This window comes from Zootoca vivipara, chromosome 1 (assembly GCF_965207765.1).
Source record: "Zootoca vivipara chromosome 1, rZooViv2.hap1.1, whole genome shotgun sequence".
In the NCBI taxonomy this organism is placed as follows: domain Eukaryota; kingdom Metazoa; phylum Chordata; class Lepidosauria; order Squamata; family Lacertidae; genus Zootoca; species Zootoca vivipara.
Genome location: NC_142582.1, coordinates 106,132,213 through 106,156,869, shown reverse-complemented (window position 1 = coordinate 106,156,869; position 24,657 = coordinate 106,132,213). Strand labels below are relative to the sequence as shown.

General features: G+C 50.0%; 1 protein-coding gene across 1 annotated transcript; it reads left to right on the top strand.

Annotated features, from left to right (window-relative positions):
• Nucleotides 1-16,087: 16,087 nt before the first annotated feature.
• IRF2BPL (interferon regulatory factor 2 binding protein like) lies at nt 16,088-21,986 on the top strand. Its single transcript, XM_035108114.3, has one exon. It carries the CDS (start codon nt 17,354-17,356, stop codon nt 19,532-19,534), a length of 2,181 nt encoding a protein of 726 aa, XP_034964005.1. The 5' UTR covers nt 16,088-17,353; the 3' UTR covers nt 19,535-21,986.
• The last annotated feature ends 2,671 nt before the right edge of the window (nt 21,987-24,657 follow it).

Genomic DNA, 24,657 nt, shown 5'->3' with positions numbered 1-24,657 from the left:
GTTTAATCAGACCCCAGAGTGCAGGGGGGGGGGAGAGGAAAATAGGATCGCTGAAAAGGGGGGGGGAGGAAGAAAGAAGGACAGGGCGGGGGAGGTTCAAGGAGGTGAGAAAGCGAGCGAGGCAACGGAGAAGGGAGTGGAAATTACAATGGCAATTTCAACATTGCAGGATGGCATTCCACAGCTCTCACTCTTCCCCTCTTGTTCACATCGGCAGACTGAGGATGCCGGCGCTAGAACATCCCGGGGTTGCCGGCTCTGTCGGTTGGGGGGGGAGGGAGAAGCAATCCGATCCTCTGCTTCTCCCTGCCCCCACCTGACAGAGCCAAATGCCGGCTCTGTCGGGTGGAGGGAGGGAGAAGCAATCCTATAGGGACAGCGGGGTTTACTGCTGTGTAAGCGGACAGAGAATTGTACTGTTGGCAAAAGACGTGCTTCTTCTCTCCCGCCCGCTCCTTCAAGGCGCCCCTTGGAAGGAACTTCCTCGCTTGGAGCAGCAGTTGGCGGCCAGGGAAACGGTAGGTGGGGGGGGGAGAGAGCGCGTGCGTGTGCGCGTTCTGTCTCTCCGTCCAATCCCTGTGTCTCTGGGGTACATGCGCAGTACCCCAGGGACACACGGGACACAGGGACTGGACGCAGGGACACTTGCATATTATTATATAGGATATATATATATATACCGTGTTTCTCATATTTTAAGGCATCCCTAAAAAATAAGGCATGGCAGGATTTTCATGACCTGGCGAAATATAAGGCATACCCCGAAAATAAGACGTAGCAGTACCGGGTTGTGGTGGGAGCAGGTCTGTGCAAAATACGGTACCGTAAGAAGAAAAGGAAGATGCCTCCTCGGAACCGGATGCCGCTGCCACGTGGAGCTCCGTCCGAGTGGGAGCCAGCAAGAGCTGCAGCACGCACAGCAAGAGCTGCAGCAGGAGCCTCAGTGCGAAGCCTGGCTACGGTAGAGCCTCAGCGCGCGGCGCCGGGACCCTGCTAGACACGCAGCTCAAGCCGCGCAAAGCCCGGCAGCCGGCAGGAGCCGCGGCGGGCAAAGAACAAAGGATCGGGACCCTGCTAAGCAAAGCCCCGGCAGCCGGCAGGAGCCTTAGCGGGCAGCGCGCGAAGCCCGGGAGCTGGCTGGAGCTGCAGCTCAAAGCGCGCTCCTGATAAGCCCCGGCAGCCGGCAGGAGCCTTAGCGGGCAGCGCGCGAAGCCCAGGAGCTGGCTGGAGCCGCAGCTCAAAGCGCACTATCGGTAAGCCCCAGCAGCCAGCAGGAGCCTTAGCGGGCAGCGCGCGAAGCCCGGGAGCTGGCTGGAGCCGCAGCTCAAAGCGCACTATCGGTAAGCCCCGGCAGCCAGCAGGAGCCTTAGCGGGCAGCGCGCGAAGCCCGGGAGCTGGCTGGAGCCGCAGCTCAAAGCGCACTATCGGTAAGCCCCGGCAGCCAGCAGGAGCCTTAGCAGGCAGCGCGCGAAGCCCGGGAGCTGGCTGGAGCCTCAGCTCAATAAGACATCCCTTGAAAATAAGCCATGTTGTGTTTTTTTGAGAAAAAAATAAATATAAGACATGACTTATAATATGAGAAACACGGGTATATATATATATATATGGTACTATCATATATATATATATATATATATATATATATATATATATATATATATGATAGTACCACTAAAAGCCTGGTCTTGGTTAGTGAAGGCCTAGGGTGGACTGATCCCCTTATAATTTGCAATTTGCTCACTTGAGTTAGGAATCCAACATTGTAAACTCAGATGAACACTCTACTGATATGAGATTTTGAAGTATAGTACTGTATATTTGAATTGTAACTATCTTTACATTTGAACTGCCTAAAGCGGACAGCCACTGTTCCCCCTGTACAGCCCCTGAAATGTTAAAAGGATTGTGTTTCCTGCTTGGCAGGGGGTTGGACTGGATGGCCCTTGTGGTCTCTTCCAACTCTATGATTCTATGATTCTATGTGTGGTGCCATTTTCTAGAACTCGTGGACATCCATTAAGCTGAATTTTGGAGGATTTGGGGCAGGTAGAAAACTCTGATATTTACAAATGGCCGATTCAGCATACCAGTACCGTTATACTCTTGTTGAAATCCTATCAGTAGCCCATCTCTGTTTAGAGACAGAGGCAGTGAAAGTGGTGATGGCCAACGTTGCTATATCAAGGGGTTCAAGACCACTTCCAAAGTGTTTGCTATATTGCAAGTGGCATTCAATTCCATGCTGGTCAATTCCACAAAGTTGAACTGGGGCTTCTGCACAACATGTTGTTGTTGTTGTTTAGTCGTTTAGTCGTGTCCGACTCTTCGTGACCCCTTCGTGACCTGCACAACATAACTGCTTTCAAAAAATAAAAATTAAGAATAGATTTTTTTGCCGTAAGAAAAGTGACATGGGAAATGCACTGGAAAGTACGGAGCAACAAATGATCAATGCGTTTTTGCAAAACCTCCCTGCCAGCAAATTAAGAGTGAATCCTCAGTGGGTGCCACAAAACCTCCAGGCACACTTTGGGCGAGCAAATCAGGATGAACCCTGAATAAGCATGTCTTATGGAAGCGACTCAAGTGCTGAGATTTAAACCTCCTACAGCTGGCTCTTAAGAGGCATTGCTCAAGAAACGCCCCCGTTTCCTTCTGCACACCCTCACAGAAAGCCAAGCCAAACCCTTCCCAAAGAGGCAAGCTTGCATGTCGAGTTAATTTTGCTGGAGTGGCGCCTCAAGCCCCTTCCAAGTGCACTTCCTTCCTGCAATTCATGGGTTAATCTTTTCAAAAAGAGCATTTTTCATTTTACCATCTCAGGAAGGAGGAAGGAGAAGAGAGAGCTGAGTGGGGGAGGGGGAGGACTGGGGAAGGGAAGAGAGAAAAACCCTGCAGAGCTGAGAGGCTGCAGATCACAAGGCCATTCTGATAGCCTCCCGTTGCCATGGCAACGGCAACCGCATTTATCAGTTCCTTATGAGAGCAGGCACAGCAAATCTGCATTGCACATGGCAGCCTTCCAGCCTTTCAAATGAAAGAGCACTTTGAACCGCTGCCAAGTGGGGAAGGAAAGGAGCTGTCAGGCCTGCTTAATGCCAGCGCATTGAACTGGGGAGCCTCTCATCTTCCCAGAATCCTTCAGGGCTGCGGTGGGCAGCCTGCCAAGCCCTTAGCGGAAGCGAGAGGGGAGAGCAGCCAGGGCTCAGCCAGGCCCATTCACTGCGGAAGGGCGCTCACACATTCCCCACATGTGCCATGCCACAAAGGCAGACTGCACAATGAAAGCCAGAAGCGCCGCCGTGCCACCTTCCTCCTTTCTCTCACTGCTGCTGGGGGGGACACACTAGGAAATGAACTTTTAGTAGCTGCCTGCACAGTGTGGCTTGTTGTGTGTGTAGAGCAGGTCTGGCCCAAGACATTTTGGCACCTAAGTCAAACCACCAAATAGTGCCCACCCCACAGAAGGGGTGAGTGAAGATCGACATCAGTAACAAGCAAGGAATAATGCCCCTGTGGATCCTGCTGCCTGAGGCAGTTGCCTCACCTGAACTCATGGGTGGGGCAGTTGTCATGTAGAGAATCTGCATGGCGCATGCTAACCATGTCTGGAAGGCAGGTCCTGTAATTGGGGGGACTGGTTGTGGAAGTTCAGCGCCAGCACACTCACGAGCCCTGAAGCTAGGCGCTCGATGGAACCAGCTCCAGTGTGCTTCACCAGGACTAGAAGCTTGGAAGGAGAGGGGAATGATGCTCTCGGCTTTCTCAAGGGGGTGTTGTTATACATACAGCCTGGTGGTGTGGCTGCAAATTAGCTGGGGAAGGAGAAAATTTTACCTCGCATTTCACAATCTTGCTAGATTGCCTGAGATGCGCTGCCTGCTTCTGCAAGGTGAAGATGACAGTACTGGTGGTTGGACGAGTTCGAGATCGTTGTAAGAACTTAAGTTACAGCACAATCCTGAATGTACCTCCTAAGAAGCAAAACCCATTGAGTTCAATTGGCATTTCTCCTAGGTAAGCGTGTGTGGAAAGTAGTTTGTTTGCTTCAAACTTTTATAGCCTACCTTTCCATTCTCAAATCTTTGATGTGTCTTACATCGCAGTCAAAACAGTTCCATAATTCAATTACACTGCAGCCAGAAGAAGAAAGCTCAGCAACAGCAAAATTGACAGCAACCTGAAGATCCAAATTCCCATTAAAGGTGCAATCCTTAGGCAGTAATCCGATATATGCCTACGTGGCAGTAAGTCCTTTTGAACAGAGTGCATCTATGTTCTGAGTAAGCCTAGGACTGGGCTGTAAAGAGTGTGGATGTCTCTGGCGAGCATATTCTACCACCAACGTGCCACAATAGGAGAAGCACTGCGGCAGCTGCTCATCTGACTTCTGATGTCAGGGGCATCTAGAACAGGGACCCAACAGCGACTGCCGGCAAATGGGAACACTCCTACAAGAGAATGCATGTCAACAGTTTTGAACACGCTTTACGCGCTGAATAAATGCTTAGCATTATTCATGTCCAAAACCCTGGACTGCGCTTGCATGGTGGGAAATGCTCCTAAATGCATGCTAGGCAAGCGTATGTTCTGTGACTGGGGAAGAGTGTACGAGATAGGGAAGCACAGCAATGAGACTGGGCAATGGAAGATTTCCGCGAATAGAAATCCATTACATGCATTAAATCAGTGTCCCCCACCTTCAATTCCTCCATCAGCCCCCAGCCAGCATAGTTAATGGTTGGGGTAATGGGAGTTTCGGTCAAAAACATCTGGAGGGCACCACGTTGTGGAAGGCTGCATCAAAAGGATTAATGAATCTCCGCCCATGAGAACTAGAAACTTTCCCTTTAAAAGTGAAACCTGATATTTCCTGGATTTTAATCAGGCAAAGTCATGTATGAATATATGTGTGCAATGTCCGGGTTTGGATGGCAGCGTAAGAGGAGCCGGTAATACAACACAAAATCAAATGTTCCGGCTACCTGTGAGTCTGAAATGTAGAAGTCACCTGTGAAAAATATGACCCTCCTGTGACAACACACATGGCTGAACATCAGTTTGTCATGCAGGACAAGGGAGATCAGAAAAGTAAACCGGGTCACCTATTCTAAACAAATGGCCAGGAACCGCCAGCGGATTAACAGGGTCGTGGTACGGCAGTGTGCCTGATATAACTGGATTTTCTCCCCCTGACCTCGTTCTGCGTTTTGCTGACATTGTGAGAATCTCTGGAACACGCTGGTGATGAATGCCGCAGTGGGGGGAAAAGGCTCTTGAGTGGGTTTCTTAAGTTCTCAATGAACAGCTTTCATGGGAACTTTACATTGTTTTGCATTACTCAAAGCGCAAGGGCTTTTACTGGCAATGGAAACAAATTGGCACAATTCTCCGGCTCCCCCCGCCTCTTTCTTTCTTTCTCTTTTTTAAATCTTCATGATCAAGGGAGGAACTCCATTTTCCAGTGCTAGTCATAAGCATTTAGCACAAACAGAATGAAAATTGACGCTCAGGCGCTTGGAAGGAGTTCAGGAAAGCGACGTCTGGCATTCATTCCAAAGTGGAGGTTTGGTTCAGTCCCAGCCCCATTAAAGTCAGCGGACTGTTTTCATTTCTCTTCAGCCCACCGTTCAAGAGCTGTTTTCACTACTCTTTACTAAAGAATGTATTCCCAAGCATAAAATCATCAATACACATCCATGTCCAAATATTCTTCTTGCTCTAAATCTATCACCTATCTATTGTACAGTGCACAAACACACAGAGGAATTAGTTAAAGATAAACTTGTAGCTGTAATGCTAATATTTTAAGATTATTATTTTTTTCATTTCCTGGCAGCTCAATATTATGGGTGTTTCTTGGGGACATCCTCTTTTTAGGATGTCAGCCTACGTTTACATTCCTCAGTTCCCTTTCTTAAAACAACACTGATCCGGAAATCAAATACAGAAACAACTCCGGGAATAAATCATATATTTCCGAATGTTTGGAGTCAAAACAGCAAGAGACAGAGAAGGGGGTTGGAAATGAAATAATAGCATTGGGCCAGCCCATTGATGAAGAAGCTGATATGGTTTAAATAAAGAAACAAAGAAAAGGATGATCCAAATTGATGAAGATATTCAACTGCTGGCCATTAGCCATGGTAGGTTAACGAATGCAGCCTCCCCCAGGCCAGTGTCTTCCAGAAGTTTTGGACTATAACTCCCATCAGCATGGAAGCTGTAGATAAAAACATCTGGAGAGTGTCAAGTTGGGGGAGGCTGGTTTAATAAAACCTCCAAGTTTAGAGGCAGTATACCTCAGAGTATCAGATAGTGTGGATAAGCAAAATGGATGAGCCAGCATCAGCACTACTGTCATAGTTGTGATACTGTGATTTTTTTCACTGGCACCAGGTGACCATATCTGGAGACAGTGTCAGACCAGACAAAACAAAACCCCACCCAGAGAGTTTCCTAAAAATTCCGTTAATTGGCAGGCTCAATGCAAAAGCCCATTTCATCTCTTTCATGGGGCATTTTGCTACTGGGTAAGAAGAGGTTTTTTATAGCAAACTAGATCGAAGCTTGACCCACATGCAACAGAGAGTGATGTAGCACCTTCAAGACCAGGGGTCCCCAAACTAAGGGGTACCCAAACTAAGGGGTACCCAGGGGTCCCCAAACTAAGGCCCGGGGGCTGGATGCGGCCCAATCACCTTCTAAATCTGGCCCGCGGACAGTCCGGGAATCAGCATGTTTTTACATGAGTAGAATGTGTTCTTTTATTTAAAATGCATCTCTTGGTTATTTGTGGGGCATAGGAATTCATTCATACATTTTTTTCAAAATATAGTCCGGCCCTCCACAAGGTCTGAGGGACAGTGGACCGGCCCCCTGCAGAAAAAGTTTGCTGACCCCTGTTCAAGACTAAACAGATTATGGCCAAAGCTTCCATGGCTTGAGTCCTCCATGAAGAAACATTGGAAAACTATATCAGAAGCAGATTTATTTGTTTTCCTGGAGGTGAGAACTCCAGGTGAGCATTCCTTAGACTGAGGATGAGGAACTTGTGGCTTCATTTATTCATTACATTAATTTCCCATCTTCCTCCAAGGAGCTTTGTTGTGATGGGGCTAAAATGGGGGCAAAGAACACTATTTTAGCCCCATCACAACCCCGTGAGGTAGGTTGGGCTGAGCTGCTTGGTGCAAGATCAGCCAGTGAGCTTCACGGTGGAGTGGGGATTTGATTCTGTGTCTCCACACACCTAGCCCAATGCTCATCAGTCTCATGAGTCATGACCAATGGTAAATGGGAAGATCGGGAGTCGGGACTGCAGTCCGACAAGGTCTGGAGGAACACAGGTTTCCCAACCCTTTCTTAAATCCTCCCACCTGGGAGACCTACGCCTTCCAAAGTGTTCAGGGGAGCAGTTATGGAGCAATGCCATGTTATTATCACAACAACCTTGAAAGGTCAGGCTGAGGTCACTCAGTGAGCTGCCCGGAAGAACAGGCAAGATAAGGCTTATCTCTCTCCCAGGAACGCCAACAGAAGCAGAGTCCGAGTCAGCCATGAGATGTACGTCTTAGGCGCAGTCTCCAAACGTGCTATGAAGGGCGACTCAATTGCGTCTGCAATTGTTCCTGAACAAGGCCTAATAGTCCACAGCAGGGGGTTATGCCGGAGCCCTTAGATTTCAAGGAAACCTGACACAATTTGCTTACAACTAAGTCTCCCTTAATGCAAGTCAATTAAACCCTAGCAGTTCAGTTTGGTTGCAAGACCCCGGAATAGAAAGGGGTTCACCTCCGTTATCCTGATCAATTCCCCCAATATCTTGCGAACAGAGAAATATCTTGATTCCGAATTCGCCCTGCTCACCCTAGGTAACCACACCATCCTTTCCAAACATCCTTACGCCCCACCCTCCGCCAGCTCTTCCTTCTAAATCAGGGGTAGGCAACCTCAGGCCCGTGGGCCGGATGCGGCCCAATCGCCTCCTCAATCCAGCCCACGGACGGTCCGGGAATCAGCGTGTTTTTACATGAGTAGAGTGTGTGCTTTTATTTAAAATGCATCTCTGGGTTTTTGTGGGGGCTGCCTGGTGTTTTTACATGAGTAGAGTGTGTGCTTTTAAAATGCATCTCTGGGTTATTTGTGGGGCATGGGAACATAGCTGTCAACCCTCCCATTTTTTGCAGGAAACCCCCTTATTTCAATCCGTTTCCCGCTGGCAGCCCGGATTGTAAAATATCCTGTGAATTTCCCAGATTTTAAAGGAAGCAGCTCCTCTCCCTCCCTGCCGGCCAAGGAGGCTCCACTTGCCCCCCCCCCGGCAAGCGAGCAGCCAGCTGCCGCCCGGTAAAACGCCTCACTCGGTGGCTGGCTGCTCGTTCACTTGCCAAGTGCTGCCGGAAATTGCCCAGGCATGCGCAGAACCGATTTTCAGTGCTGCTCTGCCCATGTCTGGGCACCAGAAATCGCTTATGCGCATCTCCGGGCATGTGCAGAAGCAATTTCTGGTGCCCAGACATGTGGACATGGGCAGAGCTGGCACTGGAAATTGCTTCTGCGCATGCCTGGGCATGCGTAGAGGCGATTTCCGGCAGCACTCAGCAAGTGATCCCTTATTTTTAAATCCTAAAGTTGACAGCTATGCATAGGAATTCGTTCATTTCCCCCCCCCCAAAAAAAATATAGTCCAGCCCACCACATGGTCTGCTGACCCCTGTCCTAAAGCAAGCAAGCGTTCATAATGAGGAATATACCACTTAATCATACGATGGGTGTGTGTGTATCAGCGAATCTATTATTTTAGGCTGTTGGAGGTAATGAATATAACTCTATTTTCAAGTTCGCTGAACACATTCGATCCTCCTTTTCCCTTTTGCACCTTGGCTTTCTCTTAGAAATCATTCCCCTCGCTCCAAAGTTACCCGTTTCATTCCCACTTAAAAACAAAAACCGATGAGGAAAGCCCTTTTCTTCATTCCAGATTTTTCTTCACCTTGGGTGTAGGCCAAAGCTAAGCGGCTGCCCCTATTTCGCTCAGCAACTCCTCGTTCTGATCGCCCATCTTGCGACGATCTGGCAACGCCAGCTAATAACGTGCGGCGAATTTTGCACCATCACGAGGGTTGCGAACGAGAGTCCCTCGGCGGGAATAGCCTTGGGGAAGAAAAATTACCGATTGTGTTGATTTAGTCGTGTTGATTGTTTACGCTCCCAGGAGGAGAGCTGAAAGCAGTCTGTGAAAGCGCGGCGGGCGGGCAGGCAGGCAGGAGGAGCAGCAGCTGGGGAGGGGAGGCCAAGGAAGGAAGGAAGGGAAGAGCAGGCCGCGATCTCGCTCCCTCTCTCTCTGAGTACGAAACAGAAAAATTGCTCTGTCCAACCTGCGGAGGCCGCGAAGCAGAAGGGCCACACACTCGGGCCCTCTTTTATGGACGGAGCCAAGAGCTCAGCGCCGCCAGCAGGAGCCCTTTGCACATGCAAACAGACAGCTGAATCGCAAGCCGGAAATCGAAAATGAGCCTGCCACCTTAAGCGTGCTTGCTTGCTGCTTGACAGGTGATTGCATGTTTTAAAAAAGCAAAGCAGCCCACTAGGACTGGCTTCAAAGGAAATATGGTTAGGAGTAGAACGCCCAAAAGATCGTTATGTCTCGCTCCGAAATCTAACATCTGAGACAAATCCACGCTGCCTATTAGTATTTTTAACCAGCTCGGTCACACTGGCCCGTGAATGACCGGCTCCACTCCACAGAGTTGTCGTGAAGTTGAATGTCATGTTTGAAATCCTAATAATGAGAGTAGCAGTAACCGTGCTCATGGGTGCTCCACAGATTGTTGGGCTACATCTCCTATAATCCCCTGGGGGCACCAGGTTAAGGAAGGCTGTCCTAAGGGGTCCTGCGGCACAGAGCTAACAATGAGAGATGTGTGTGTTGAGGGAGAATCCTAATTTGTTCATCATTTGTGCCATTTCTTTGGCGCTATTAAATGAGTGGCAGTGTCAGTATCCGGCATCAGCTGGTACGAGGTGTAGAAAACGAAAGCAACTGCTGAGGCCTTTCTTGTATTTTTTTTTAAAGCGGCAATAATGCATAAGGTTTAAAGGGGAGAGGTGGGTGTCGGGGAAGGGAATAAATAAGTCTTGGGTTTTTTTGTTTTTTTTAAAAAAACTTGTGAAGGTAAAGAAAACGTCACCTGAGCGAAGGGAACAAAGGGAGGAAAGCATCGGAGCCACTTAAACAGAAAAGAGAACATGAAGACCATTTTAAAAAGAGAAGTTTAAAATCTGAAAGGGACCCAATACTTGAGCGGTTATCTTTTTTTTTTAAGCGATACAAAACACCGTCTGTGCAGTTTACAGGGAACACCTCTGATGAAACGAAATTTTAAAAACACAGAATGGCGTCATAATTGTTATGCGGATAACTCGGGTGTTTTGACAGACACCTCCTGGCAGCGGAGGGGAGAACTTTTCTTCTGACACCAATCTGGAACTGGTTCCTACTCCTAAGCATTTGTGGAATTCAGGAACACATTTCCCTGGCCCTCCACGACATACTCTCCTCTTTTCTCCACCCTCCCCGCGCCTAGCTTGAAAAACAAAACCAGCTGCTTTGGCAGAGGGTCTCTATTTACAGCCATAGGCTTGCACGGAAATTGCCCTCTACCTACAGTATTTGTCTCCATCGAAAGGGCTGTGCGACACCCCCCCCCCCCAGGATCTGGCGTGGGTGTGGGTTTATTATTATCATTAGTTTCCACATAGGGAGAGGTGTCCGTCTGTTACAGCAAAACAAGGCAGGATGGTAGCATCAAGATTCAAGACTAACACCCCCGATGATGGCGCGGCGTTTTGTGGACTATGTTTCCTTAGTTCTAACCTCAGTTGTCAGATGCATACACTCACCTGGCTTGGCTATAGATTTCGAGAGCGGGATAGGGTTGGCTGGGGGAGATTTGTTTTAAAAGACCCCATTAGATGGAAATACACCTTTTTTGGAGACAGCCAACAGAGAGCCTCTGCTCTACGGCGTAATGATCTCTGCAGCCAGGAAAAGATGTGAAACCTGGGTGTGGGTGTGTTCATAAGGAACAACAGGGTGGAGAGCATCTTTTCGCTCTGAAATTTACGACGATGCGGAGAATCTGGAGCCAATATACCGAGCAAAGACAGCCGTCCTGTTTTCCCCTCCTCCCCTTTTTTTAAAATATTTTCCTTAAGACGCATTTAATACTGAAGTGCATTTGTTTTATGACTCCTTAATGGAGTACTGTATTGTGCTTTCTACTTCCTCGAGTCACTAATTGCTTTGGAAAGGTGGCAGCTGGTTTGGGTTGAAGCAGACAACTCAACCTCGCCAAAACAACCACCACCTCCCGCCGCCCGCGCACTCTTCCATCCCCTCCCAGATCCATATTTCATCCGTGATCGTCATATTCCCGTTAGTTGCTGCTAACCAACGCGGGAATGAACGGGAGCTTTGGAGAGGCTCGTAAGGAGTCCCCCTTCCTCCACCGTGGGGAAAGAGCTGGCGGGGGCAGTTTGCTTTCTAGAGATGATCGATTCCTGCAAAGCTGGATCTTCTCCGGCCAGGCGACGTGGGGTCTGCGGGCGAGCTGGAGCCCTAAACCCGAGACTCAAAGGGCTGAATCGCTATGTAGTCCGCTCCTCCTGCTGCCTTAGCTCGTTCGCTCCTCTCTCCCCCTGTTCATCCTCTACCCCCACTCTATTCTCCTTTAATCCCACCCCCACACCTCGATTTTCTTTGTGTGTTATAAACCCATTCGGGCAGGTGCGTGGCCCCATTGTTAATAACTATTAATTTCATTTATTTATTTAAATCCCCAGATTACACAAGTGCTAAATAAGCAACATGAGCGTAGCCATGATTTATGTTATAAGCAGGACAGGCTTTACGTTGGGGGCGGGGCCAAACCGAGTCATCTGCGACGCAATTGGTCAGTTTGTTAGGTAATTTCTTTTACTTGATTGTTTTTTTGGGGGGGGTGCTGCCCCCCCGCCTTAGCCCATGATAAAGACCCGGGAACGGAGGGCTTTCCTTTTTCCCTTTAAAACGTGCACATCCTAGAGGCCGGACACTGCTACAGTGCCAGCAGCGGCTAGAGGACGCAGAAAGACTCCTCTTAAGCAGACGTGACCGCAGCTCCTTCGTTTTTCCTCTTTAATCTTCGGTGGTGGTTGTTGTTTAGTCGTTTAGTCGTGTCCGACTCTTCGTGACCCCATGGACCATAGCACGCCAGGTAGTTGCTGGTAAACCGATAACCCCTCCCCACTTCCACAACCCTCCTCCTGTAAAGAAAGGTGGCGTGGAGAGGTGTGGCCTCGCTTTTTTGTTGGTTTCTTTTTTGCCTGTTACACCAGCTGTGCTTGCTTTGTGCCAGCTCCTCCCCCTTCAGAAGGTTCGAAGGTTTGCTCTGCCTGGTGTGGGGGCACGGTTTTTTTTTTTAAAAAAAGCAGCGAGGTGAAGAGACTTAAGCCCTCCAACAAGACGCACTACCTGTGACCTGGAAGCATCTCCCCTTAACCCAAATATGTATTAATGATGGATGTGACACTGCACTTTGGTGAACAAATGCTTTGTACATGTTCAAGGGCATTCTCATTCCATCATCACCATTATTTCCAAAGCACCCCCCCCAAATAGGGGGGTATTGCCAAGGAAGATAGAGGGTCTCCAGTGTAGGTGCCGGCAGCATGCTCCCAAAGTTGGAAATCAAGCTTGATAAGTCATTGAGTAAAAACAAATACTGTAGGCACCTTCAAGTACATGGGAAGGCAATTTTGCCCTCTCACAATGAAATACAGCCCCACTCTCTTAAGTCACCCAGTTGAAAGTGCTTATCTGAAACTATTCTGATATTCTTCCGCCACTCCTAATTGATATGAACGCAGACTTTATGGCTTCAAAACCAAGCCAACTTTTTCTCCCTCCTGCTTCACACTTTGCTTGGCCTGTTGAAGAGTTGTGGAGAACTGGAAAGCTTGCTTGCTGTTTTGTAGCCTTTTTGGTTGGCCTCATGAAGGTATGCTGGATTTCGACTTGGGCTTTGCTCATGCTGCACTGGGGAGCCAAGCAACCTGATATACTACCAGGGAGGTAAGGGTTACCCCCTCCCCCAGGGGCTCTACTTGGCAAGTGAGGGGTCAGGGTGCTTTTAATCCAGAGGGTGCCTCACCATGAAGCCGTCTGGCAATGGAAATCAGAAAGGCAAGCAACATAGCTGCCAAGATTTCACTTTTCTCGCGAGGAAGCCTATTCAGCATAAGGGGAAATCCCTGTAAAAAAGGGATAACTTGGCAGCTATGGCAAGCAAGAGAGTGCTGCGGCAGAAGAGTGGTCCCTTCCAAGAACTGCCAAGCAGAAAGAGGAAGTCTCAGGCCGGAACCACAGTTAGGTATCTTTCCCTCATGGTCCCACTGAGCCTCTACACAGAAATATCAATGGACAGAGAGCCCACAGGTCAAAGGAAAGGGAAAGCGCAGCAGGAAACCTGCAACCACACCGAAGTCCTTCAGGCAGAAACCAATTTCGTCTGACTTGAGAACAGGACTCAGCTGGCGCAGGTCCAGTTTTGCTTCCATCCAGCTGGGCTGAGAGGCTGGCTGGCTGGCACCCTGGATGTTAAGCTTTTCTTGGACAATCCAGTGAAAGGCGGCCAGACGCTCCCTGGACTCTTGTCCAAGGTCACGCTCGGAGAATCCAGGCAGAATTCCTTCAGTCCAGAAGATCCCACTCCACTGTGGTGGCAAAAAGGCAGCCTTGGAAACACTTTGTCGGTGGTCCAAAACAATGCTTTCATCCACTTTCTTTAGAACACACTGATTCTGACCTTGTGTCAAGTGATTCCCACTGCGTTTGACAGAATTCTGAGATGTGCATTAGAAACCAGGCCCTTAAATACAAAGCCCAAAGGAGATTCCAGCCTTGTAAAAGGCTAGAAAAGGCTCTTGGGGAAGACCTCTGCGAGGATTTTGCCATGATGACCATGTCAGTGACACGTTACAATGACCCAATCTCTATTCCAGCTGATTTCATCCTGTCTTCCTGTTGCCTACTTCCCCCTCTAGCAGATTTTTCCATGGCTGGGCCTACTTTTTGCCTTTCCCATACTGCAGTATTAAAGGCCATGCAACTTATTGAGATGGCAATGGTACCCAGAAGGGAATGAAACGGGCTATAGTGGTGATGTTCCCAAAATAAAGCCTTTACTTTGGAAGGCATCTGGATGGAGAAGCGCTGGCGCCTAGTGTCTATCCCACAGCTTCCATCACTGGATGCTCACCCACGTTAAATGGTTGACCTTTGAGTTAGCGGTTTAGGTTGCAGGACCAACATTGGAGGGTTGAAACTCGAGATGACCATGCAATCCTATGCATCTTTTATTCAGAAGCGAGTCCCCTGCAGTCCCATGGGACTTACTATTGGTAAGTGAGTAAGTCCCTTTAAACACAGTGGGGTTTATTCATGAGTAAATGTGAAAAGAATCACGCTATAACAACGCAGCCCCTTTATACATCACCTTGGAAGCAATGCCCATTAAGTTCAATGGGACTTTCTTCCAGGGACTTATATAGGACTGCAGCCTAAATCTTGACTGCAAGCATGTAATAGACAGTGGTGCTAATTTTAGCAGGCCATTTCCTCAAGATCCCAAATGAGGATTGGTGAATCCTTGAGATACACACAGGGATTGGTGACTGAAAGCTTAATGAAACTGAGGAATGAATGTGTGTTCTGGTCCTCCTTGGTGACACTTGTAAACCCAGAAGCAGGTTGCCCTCATGATTCTGGATTGAGATGAAGCAGAAGGGCGTGGCCCTATGCATGCATGAGCACTTTGAATAAAAACAAAGGCTCTTTCAGTGTTTCTTTCCCCACCTCTCTTCCCCCCTCAGCAAAGAGCTAAGTAAATATTATTCCAAGGCAAGGGTTAGCCATCCCAACCCAGCTCATAATATCCTACGGTTTCTCCGCGGATAGCACCCTTTCTTCTCCCCGAGGAATGTTGACTCACCCCCAGGCAGCTCATTACTCTGCAAAGGCAGGAGTGCGAGTGGGTGACTCAACACGGATCGCAGCCTGCCCAGGGACGCCTGGCAGGCAAGCCTCTTTGCAACCCGAGTCCTGGCAGGGAAAGTTTACGAGGATTGTTCTTTGGGAGAATTGTTCTTTGGGGCGTGTGGAGAGCAGCTCCAGGCTCTGCAGGCATGGAAAGCGGCGAGCTGCGGGGAGTGGAAGCCGGGGTCACAGTCACCCCTTTGCCTTACTTGAGGGAAAGGGGCTTGGGTATGCAGAGTCAGCAAGGGTGGGAACTTCAAAGCAAAAGGGCGGCCCAGTATCTTAGGTCTTTGCGGTGGGGGTGGGTGGGTGAGGGAGAAGTAGCATCAGAGAGACGCTCACCTGCTTTGGCCCAGTGGAGAGCCTTCCAGTTCCTTGCAATCCCAGACTGTGGAAGGCAGGAAAATGGGCACACAATGCTCCCTGCCTTCCTGATTTTACAGATAGATCTCACGGATGTTCTGCACTCAGGAAAACATCTCCTTGAAACGGAGCTGCATTAGAGAGCACAGCCTTAATAATAGGTGGCTGCAGCACTGGCAAAAAGTGTGTGTGTGTGTGATTACAAGAAGATCCAAAGAGGGAGAAACATTCCGACTGAATACTTTTTGAAAATGATGCTCTATCCCTAGTAAGGGAGCAAGCAAGCTCACTCCTCATGTAAGTTATAAACAAGGCAGAGCAGCCTCAGGGTACCAAAGGAAATGTCTCCAAATCCTCCTACATATTCGCCTTCCATTTTGACAGCAGCGAATTGTGCCGTTGCCAGAGCCTTGAAGGAGCACTTAGCGCCGCCCAGAGCTGAAAGGAAAACAAAACAGGGCAAAACCACATCACCAAAAAAAAAAAAAAACCCACCACCCCCACAACACTACACGTTCGTGCAGGCAAGAAAACTCAGCCAGGGAGGCGCAATCGTATTCTCCTCCATGTGCTTTCCTGGCCGCGTTTTTCCTTTGGGGGAAGTTGCCTTGAAGGAGACGGGAAGAAGAGCAGGGCGGAGGAGGGGGAAGAGTCAGTGTTTAATTTTCCAAACATAGCCTTCGGTGTGCGTGTGTGTGAGTGTTTCCTTGGTTTCCAAGGGGCATCTCGCCTCGCTTCAGCGGTTGTACACACACGGGGAGGAGGGAGGGAATGGGCAGGGTGCCGAGCATGCGCAATTTCCACGCAAAAAGTGGGCTCCCTGTCCGTAGACACAGAGGAAGTGCGGGGCGGGAGGGGAGAAGACGCGGGAGGGAGCTGCCCAGCCAGCCAGCGAGTGCTACGAAAGGGGAACTGCAAAGGCTAAAGGGGGGGGGCGAGCGAGCGGCGGTGACGTGAACGCCCCACCCAGGTGGCATCCGAGCTGGGGGGAGGGGAGCGCGGGAGCGGAGCGAGCGAGAGGCCAATGGAGCGCCGCGCCAGGAGGAGGGGCAGATCCGCACTTGGAACTCGCGGCAGCGGCGGCAGCGGCAGCCCAGAGTGACACTCCAGCTTCCCCCTCGATTCGAATTCCGAGCGGCGCTCGAGGATGTGAATGGAGGAGCTGGCGGCGCCGCCGCCGCTGCTACTCGCGAGGATGCCGCCGCCGCCGCCAACCTGAGGCGCGCGCGCCCGCCCGCCTGCCAAAACAGCGCCCCGCCACCGCCAGACCGCCGAGGCGCTCGCTCTGGGGGCCCTTCGTTCCTACCCCACTCTGCCCACCCGTCCTTCCTTCCTTCCCCAAAAACCTCCTCCACCCACCTTGCCGCGCTGCCGTGAGAGGAAGCGGCCGCCGCGCTCGGGTCAGCAGCAGCAGCAGGTAGCGGAGCTCCGCTTGTCCTGTGCCCCCGCCCCGCGCTCAGCTTCCCTTCTCGGCGACGTCTCTTCTCGCCCACCCCTTTCCTCCACGCCGCCAACAGCGCGAAAGAAGAAGAGGAGGAGCAGCAGCAGCAGCAGCAGCAGGAACAGCTTAGACACCGAAGAAGCGGTAGAAGCAGCTGCTGGAGGGAGGAAGGAAGGCGGGAGGGAGGGAGGGGGAGCCAACCCCTCCCCGCGCCTCACGCCCCTCGCTCGAGGAGACTCGGAAGCGCTTCCCGCCAGGCCAGGTAAAAGGAAGGCGAGAAGGAAGGAACGGAGCAAGCAGGGAAGGTCCCCCCCCCGCCTCTCGCTCGCTGCCCCCCGCCCCTTCCAAAGAGCGGGAAAGCGGGAGCCGGTTCCACCCCCAGCGCAGGGTGGCCGGAGCAGGTTAGCGGCTGAGGCAGCGCCCGCGCACCGGACAGAGACCGAAGCCACCCTCCTCGTCCTCCAGCAGCCATGTCGGCGGCGCAGGTGTCGTCGTCCCGGCGGCAGTCGTGCTACCTGTGCGACCTGCCGCGCATGCCGTGGGCCATGATCTGGGACTTCAGCGAGCCCGTGTGCCGGGGCTGCGTCAACTACGAGGGCGCCGACCGCATTGAGTTCGTCATCGAGACCGCGCGGCAGCTCAAGCGGGCGCACGGCTGTTTCCAGGACGGGCGATCGCCGGGGCCGCCGCCGCCCGTGGGCGTCAAAGCCGTGGCGCTGTCGGCCAAGGAAGCGGCGGCGGCGGCAGCAGCAGCAGCAGCAGCTGCCGTGCAGCAGCAGCAGATGAACCATGTGGATGCTGCCTCCTCGAAAGCGCCGTCGGGCCTGGAGCGCTACGGACTGAGCGAGCCGCGCAACCGCTTCGAGTACCCGCCGCCGCCGCCACCGGGCAGCCACGGAGGCCGCATGCCCAACGGCCTGGGCGGCCCCAACGGCTTCCCCAAAGCGCCAGACGACGGGCCGCCAGAGCTGAACCGCCAGAGCCCCAACTCCTCGTCATCGTCTTCGTCGTCGTCGTCGCGGCGAGCGGCACACGGCGGATTGGTGAGCGGCCTCCCTCCAGGAGGCGGCGGCGGCGCCCAGCTCAACGTGCCACCCAACCTGCTGCCGCAGACGCTGCTCAACGGGCCGGCCTCGTCCGGGGTGGCTCTGCCTCCTCCGCGGGGCCCTCCGGCTTCTTCGTCGTCGTCCTCGTCTTCTTCGTCGTCCTCGACGTCCTCCTCGGGCGACCCGTGCGGGAAGCGCCCCGGCTCGGTGTCGAGCAGTGGCGACCAGGAGCGGGAGCTGAAGGAGAAGCAGCGCAACGCCGAGGCGCTGGCCGAGCTGAGCGAGAGCCTCCGCAACCGCGCCGAGGAGTGGGCCAGCAAGCCCAAGCTGGTGCGCGACACGCTGCTGACGCTGGCCGGCTGCACGCCCTACGAGGTGCGCTTCAAGAAGGACCACGCGCTGCTGGGCCGCGTCTTCGCCTTCGACGCCGTGTCCAAGCCCGGCCTGGACTACGAGCTGAAGCTCTTCATCGAGTACCCCAGCGGCTCGGGCACAGTCTTCTCCTCCGCCTCGGGCGTGGCCAAGCAGATGTACCAGGACTGCATGAAGGACTTCGGCCGCGGCCTGTCGTCGGGCTTTAAGTACCTTGAGTACGAGAAGAAGCACGGCTCCGGAGACTGGCGTCTGCTGGGCGACCTGCTGCCCGAATCCGTGCGCTTCTTCAAGGAGATGGTGGGCGCTGACATGTTGCCGCAGCCCTACCTCGACGCCTCGTGCCCGATCCTGCCCACCGCCCTCGTTAGCCTGCCCAGGACCCCCACCTCCTCCTCCTCTTCCTCCGGCGGCGGGGCGGGCGGGCCAGCCTCCAGCCGCGGGCCCGGAGCGGGAGGCGGAGGCGGAGGCGGCCTGCGCAAGAGGAAGGCCTCTCCGGAGCCTTCGGACTCTGCTTCGGAAGGCGGCCTGAAGCTGAGCGAGGAGCAGCAGCGGCAGCAGTGGATGGCCAGCCAGAGCGAGGCGCTCAAGCTCACCATGTCGGCGGGGGGCTTCGGCGGGGTGCCTCCGCCGCCGCCCCCTCCGCCGCTGGGCCCTCACTCCAACCGGACCACCCCGCCCGAGTCGGCCCCGCAGAACGGCCAGTCGCCCATGGCGGCGCTCATGTCGGTGGCCGACACGCTGGGCAACGCGCACTCGCCCAAAGACGGCAGCTCGGTGCACTCGACCACGTCGACGCGGAGGAACAGCAGCAGCCCCGTGTCGCCCGCCTCGGTGCCCGGCCAGCGCCGCAGCCTGGCGTCGCGCAACGGGGACATGAACCTGCAGGTGGCTCCCCCGCCGCCCAGCGCCCACCCGGGCATGGACCAAGTGCACCCGCAAAACATTCCCGACTCGCCCATGGCCAACAGCGGACCCCTGTGCTGCACCATCTGCCACGAACGCTTGGAGGACACGCACTTCGTGCAGTGCCCCTCGGTGCCCAGCCACAAGTTCTGCTTCCCGTGTTCCCGGGAGAGCATCAAGGCGCAGGGGGCCACGGGCGAAGTCTATTGTCCCAGCGGCGAGAAATGCCCCTTAGTCGGTTCCAACGTGCCTTGGGCATTTATGCAGGGCGAGATCGCGACCATTTTAGCGGGGGACGTGAAAGTGAAAAAGGAGAGAGACCCTTAAAAAACAAAACAATCCAAACAGCCAAGGCGACTCCCTTCAGACGCCTGAAGATGGAGAATTGTGAATATTGAGAAACAACCCGCGGGACAATACTGCAAAAAGTTTAGTCTTATGTATAGACCTTATTTTCGTCGTATGTTTCTATATTTTGAAACAAAGGTATGTACCCTTCTTCATTTGAAGGATAGAGCTGTTCTTTTTTCGTTTTGTTTTTGTTAAAACAGAATATAATATTGTTTGGTTACCACATAATACCTGTTTCTCATTTCTTTGGCAGTGTGTTGGCTAGGTACACAGTTAAATAGCCCTTAGCAATTACCTGCTGCTGGTGTGTATTTTTGTAAATGTATGCACTTCTCTAAAATAAGAAAATTGAAAAAAAAACTTTTCTTTTTGCCAAGGCCAGTGTTGATGCCTAAAAAAATGCTACAAAAATGGTGACAGCTTATGTTTTAAAAGCCCAGAGTGTTAGTCTTTTACTTTTACTTTCCATCTTTTATTGTTTGTTTGTTTGTTTTTAATTTCTCTTTGTTCGTTTGCAAAATGGTGGGAGTGGTATAGGGGTGGGATTTTTTTTTGCAACTTTGTAAAGAAAAAAAATGTTTCAGTTTGTTTCTATTGACCTGAACATTTTCGATCTTCATGTTGTTTTTGTTTTTGCTTTATTGATGCACGAAAGCTTTTGAACACTAGAGCAAAATTGCTGTACATGGAAAACTTGCTCTGTTTGTCCTTTATACATTTCTGTAGTTAACAGAACACTGTAATGTGCCTTGGAGCTTAGTAAATTGTAATAAATTCAATTGATATTAATAGTTTCTGAGTAAGTTTTTCTTTTCCCAGTAGTTGGACAATAGGGAGGCCAAAATATGTTGCCCCTTTTGATTGCCTCACTATTCCGCTTCAAGCCTGCGTTTTATTCTGTGTCATTTGTACATACACAACTAGAGATTTACCTAATGAGGCTATCTCACATATCTAGCCATTGGCACTGTGCCTGCTTACATTTCACCTTTTAATATTGACAGAACAGTTGCTGACTAAGCATTTCCTATTCACCATTCTTGCCTTTCATTTTCCCTTCCCAGCTGCAAGGATTTTCTGTTCCACAAGAGACATCTTTTGTGTGAGGAATGCAATGGAATTAAATACTAATACTACATTCTCATGCATGTTTACTCAGAGGTCAGTCCCACTGAGTGCAGTGCGGCTTACTTCCTGATAAGTGTGTATAGGATTATAGCATGAATTGGTTTCAAGCCTTTTTCATTAAAAAGAATAACACAACAGTATCTAATAACATTACAGTACTAAAATGGTAGTCCTATGCACAGTATCTAAGAGTAAGTCTCAGTGAATTTAGTCAACTATTGCTGAGTAAACATACATAGGGTGATGGCAGTGGTGATCGTGGATGTTATTATTTTCATGTATATATCATACTTAATAAAAACCAGAAAGCTTTTAGGCACTAGCTAATTAGGTTGTGCAGAGAAGGGGTCAGGAAAGGTCTCCACTGTATTTTGGCATTGATGATACACACCAACCTAAGTACAAGGAGGATTGGTGATATGCCAGATTTATGTAGCATGTATTTTAGTTGTATGTAACTTGACAGCTTGAAAATAGTTATTAATCAAATAAATTCTTATCTGTGTTTGGTAAGCAATAGGGGATGTAAGTTGCTTCCTCTCCCTCCACCCCATTGGAGAGCTTTTGTTGACTTCAGTAAATGAAACTGCATTCCTCCTGGCAATGGACAAATGCATTCATTCTTGCTAAGTTTGTGAAAGTAACATTTGCATTTTCAGGAGATCTGGATTGGTAGAATGCCTATTGGGTGACCAGATCAACAGGCAGAGTAAACACACACAGGCCCCTCTGACTGGCTGGAAAATGCAAACAAACCTCGCCTGAACTTTGCCTTTTTTCAGTGAAGCAAACTAGAGGAAAGGTACATAACAATCCTCACACCGAAACATCAACAATGTTTTGGGGGCCCCAGTCCATTGTGCCATAGGTTGCCAGCAGCTAGTAGCATTTGCACTTTTGGTACACTGAAAAACAGATGTGAAAAGACATTTTAATACAGCCCTCTTGGCCTTGTGAGTTTGTATTTGGTTACTGCTAGTACTACAGTTTTGGTTTCTGTTCCTGTCAGTAGTGATAAATGAAGTTCTAAGGTTCAGGACTTTACTGTGTACCTAGATTACCAGAGCTGAGCCTCTCTTTGTAGTGTTTTTCTTTGCCTGTTTAGGATTCACCTCTGGTTACTACTATGTTAATTTTTTTTAATAAAAAAGATTAACTTTCCTTTTACTTTTTCTGCAAAGGATTATATTGATGCTATGAATCTCATAACCTACTGAAGTCTTTTTAAATTGGAATAAACATGTACAAAATAATCCTAAATTTTGTTCTGTTAAAAAAATAAAAAGTTTTTTAAAATGTGTGATTAGCATACGGGAATATATATGGATTGAAATTATTTAAGGGACCAATGAGCAATATATATGTAAGGCTGTAAAAATAAATACAGGTATTTATTAGGAAGTAAGCTTCCATGAATACGTGCTTCTTCTTTCTGAGTAAACAGGAATAGGATTGTGCTGTATGTTTATCCTAATCCTAGAATTTTTAAATGGACAAGTCATCATAGAAATATTAGGATCAGTCAGCAATATGTCATCAGAAATATAGCAAGTTCCTCCCCTCCCCATGGTGGATTTATTGTATCCAAATATTCCCCAGAGACTTCTTTTTAATTTGCAGGGTTTCTCCCCCTTTATTCATTTTTTTCAATGTAGTCTGATTCCTTCCCCCTCCCCCTCCTATTTCTGTTGACAAGGAGACTGTCAAGAGACAGTGGGCATGTGTGAAAAACAAGCTTGCTGTGAATTGTAATACTGTAGTTAATTAAAGTTAACCATAGCTAGAGGGCATTTGTTGTATGGAGGTCTTCAGCCATGTGACCTTTCATTTTACTCTGACCCATTAAGCAGCTACCGTGTTTCTCATATTATAAGACATGTCTTATATTTATTTTTTCCTCAAAAAAACACACTATGGCTTATTTTCAAGGGATGTCTTATTTTTTTCCTCCTCCTCCTGCCGCGGCCGGCATTGCTGCTGCGCCTATCACTATGTCTTATTTTCGGGGTATGGCTTATATTCCTTGAATGCTTAAAATCCTGCTATGGCTTATTTTATGGGTATGTCTTAAAATATGAGAAACAGGGTAGTCTGGGCATATGAGCCAGCTTTCTTTGATCCTCACTGCAGAAGCTTTTAAAAAGTCATCTACTGCTGACAAGCCATAATCTTTTCTTTTTGGTGGAGAAGGGTGTGTGTGTGTGTATGTCAGTTACTGGAATTCCTTCATTTCCCCTGCAGTGCAATTCTTTGCTTGGGGGTGGTAACTAAACATTTTGAAAATACAGCTTTCCGAGAGTAGCTTATTCCTTGCTATGTCCTAAAGCAGCTGGGGGATTTTCCGGAACAAGGCAGAACATGCCTATCAGGGGAGACATTTTTTAAAATGTTCAGAAATTCCTTAGCTGAGAAGCTATGGAAAACACACCAGATATCTGCAGTAAAGAGGGATGGGCTAATTTTGAGGTGGTGGTGCTGAATCAGGAGGTGTGGTCCTAGTTATTCTGGCTACAACAAGCGGAAACAGCAAAGCAGTGCCCTGCATGGAAATATGGCTCAAGTGTCACTCAGATCCTATAAAGCCCAGTCGTTGTGCTTCAGGTTTCTGGATTTAATGCTCTTTGCACCGAGAGCCAATCTGCAACGGTGTCAGAGGAGCTGCATGTCTCCTTGAGTTTTCTTCTCCAATTAGCCTGTTCTTTGTTTTTAAGGGGAGGAGGCATGTTGTTTCCTGAGAGCAGCAGTGTGCTTTAATAGCGGGTTAGCAAGTCTCCTCTCCTGGTTCTGGCCATTTTCTTCCTGCTGATGTGTTTCTCTTTCTCACCCCACCCCCCCGGAAAAAAATCCATTCATAACAGGGTTGCTTGTATTGTGCGCCGGCAGGCCTGTCCGTGCCAAAGTGACACATCCTGTTGATTTGCATTAGAGGACTAGAGTGTCACTGTTATGCTGACTCTTACAAAGTTAGTATTGAAAGCAGCGCAGCTTCCCCCTTGGCGTCGAGCCATTATTCTCCATTTACAGCGTGTAACTTCTATCAAAGCCACATATCTCCTCATATCGGTTACAAGAGCCGAAGAAGGCCAGTGATTACTCTTTGCATGTCTCTTAAAGAAAACCACCTCTGGATTAACGGTTGGGTGGAAATAGGGTTGCAGCCCAGGATGGATGGCGATGGTGGCATTTAAGAGCACGTGGGGAGAGGCGCATCTGTTTGTAGTCAAATACGAAAACAGTTCCAGGCAAGAGCATTTCCCTGGTGTGCATTTTTTTGAAGGCAAAAATATTGTGCGTGTTTGTAGCAAGGTGGCTTGGTTCGAGGCGAATAGTATGGGATGAATTGCCCTTTACACGTGTGTGAGGGGGAGTGAGTGTTAGAATGCCTGTTACACTCGCTTTCTTAGTCCTCCAAACCCCCTTCTTCTCGTTCGTTTTTAGGTGAGACATCCACGATTTTTTTCAGAAGCCCCTCGGAGTTTTAGCTGGACGGTTCAACCAATGGGAGGAGTATAAACAAAAATGCGGGTGGGGGAGGGGGGAGAATCACAAACAGCCACTGGCTAAGCTCTCTGGGGCCATATTATCAGCCAGGACGGCCTGTTTCCCGTTCTGTGTATGTTTGAGTGGTTACACACTGGCACAACTCGGCTCTTTCCAGCTTTTGGTGGTCGTCTGAAAAGCCAAGGCAAATCGCGCATGTCCCCAGACTTAGCTGGCGCCGAGTGGGCAAGGCGGTATTCTTGCTTAAGGTCTGCGACCCTTTTCGGAGGAAACTAGTTTCGCGTCTGTCAGCTTTGCCTCTGAAACCCCGCGCAACCCCTTTGCCCCTCACCCAGGCGCGGACGTCTGCTGTTCACCCCCAGCTGCTGTCCTCCATTTTGGGAGAGAAAGTCCGCTGCAACACAAAACACATTCCTGGGTGATCTTTGGATGGCTTTTCTCTAACTGCAGATTCTCCCTTCGCTCTCTCT

Bases quoted from the DNA above. Each gene is read 5' to 3' on its own strand.
- IRF2BPL (XM_035108114.3), top strand. From the start codon at position 17,354: ATGTCGGCGGCGCAGGTGTCGTCGTCCCGGCGGCAGTCGTGCTACCTG.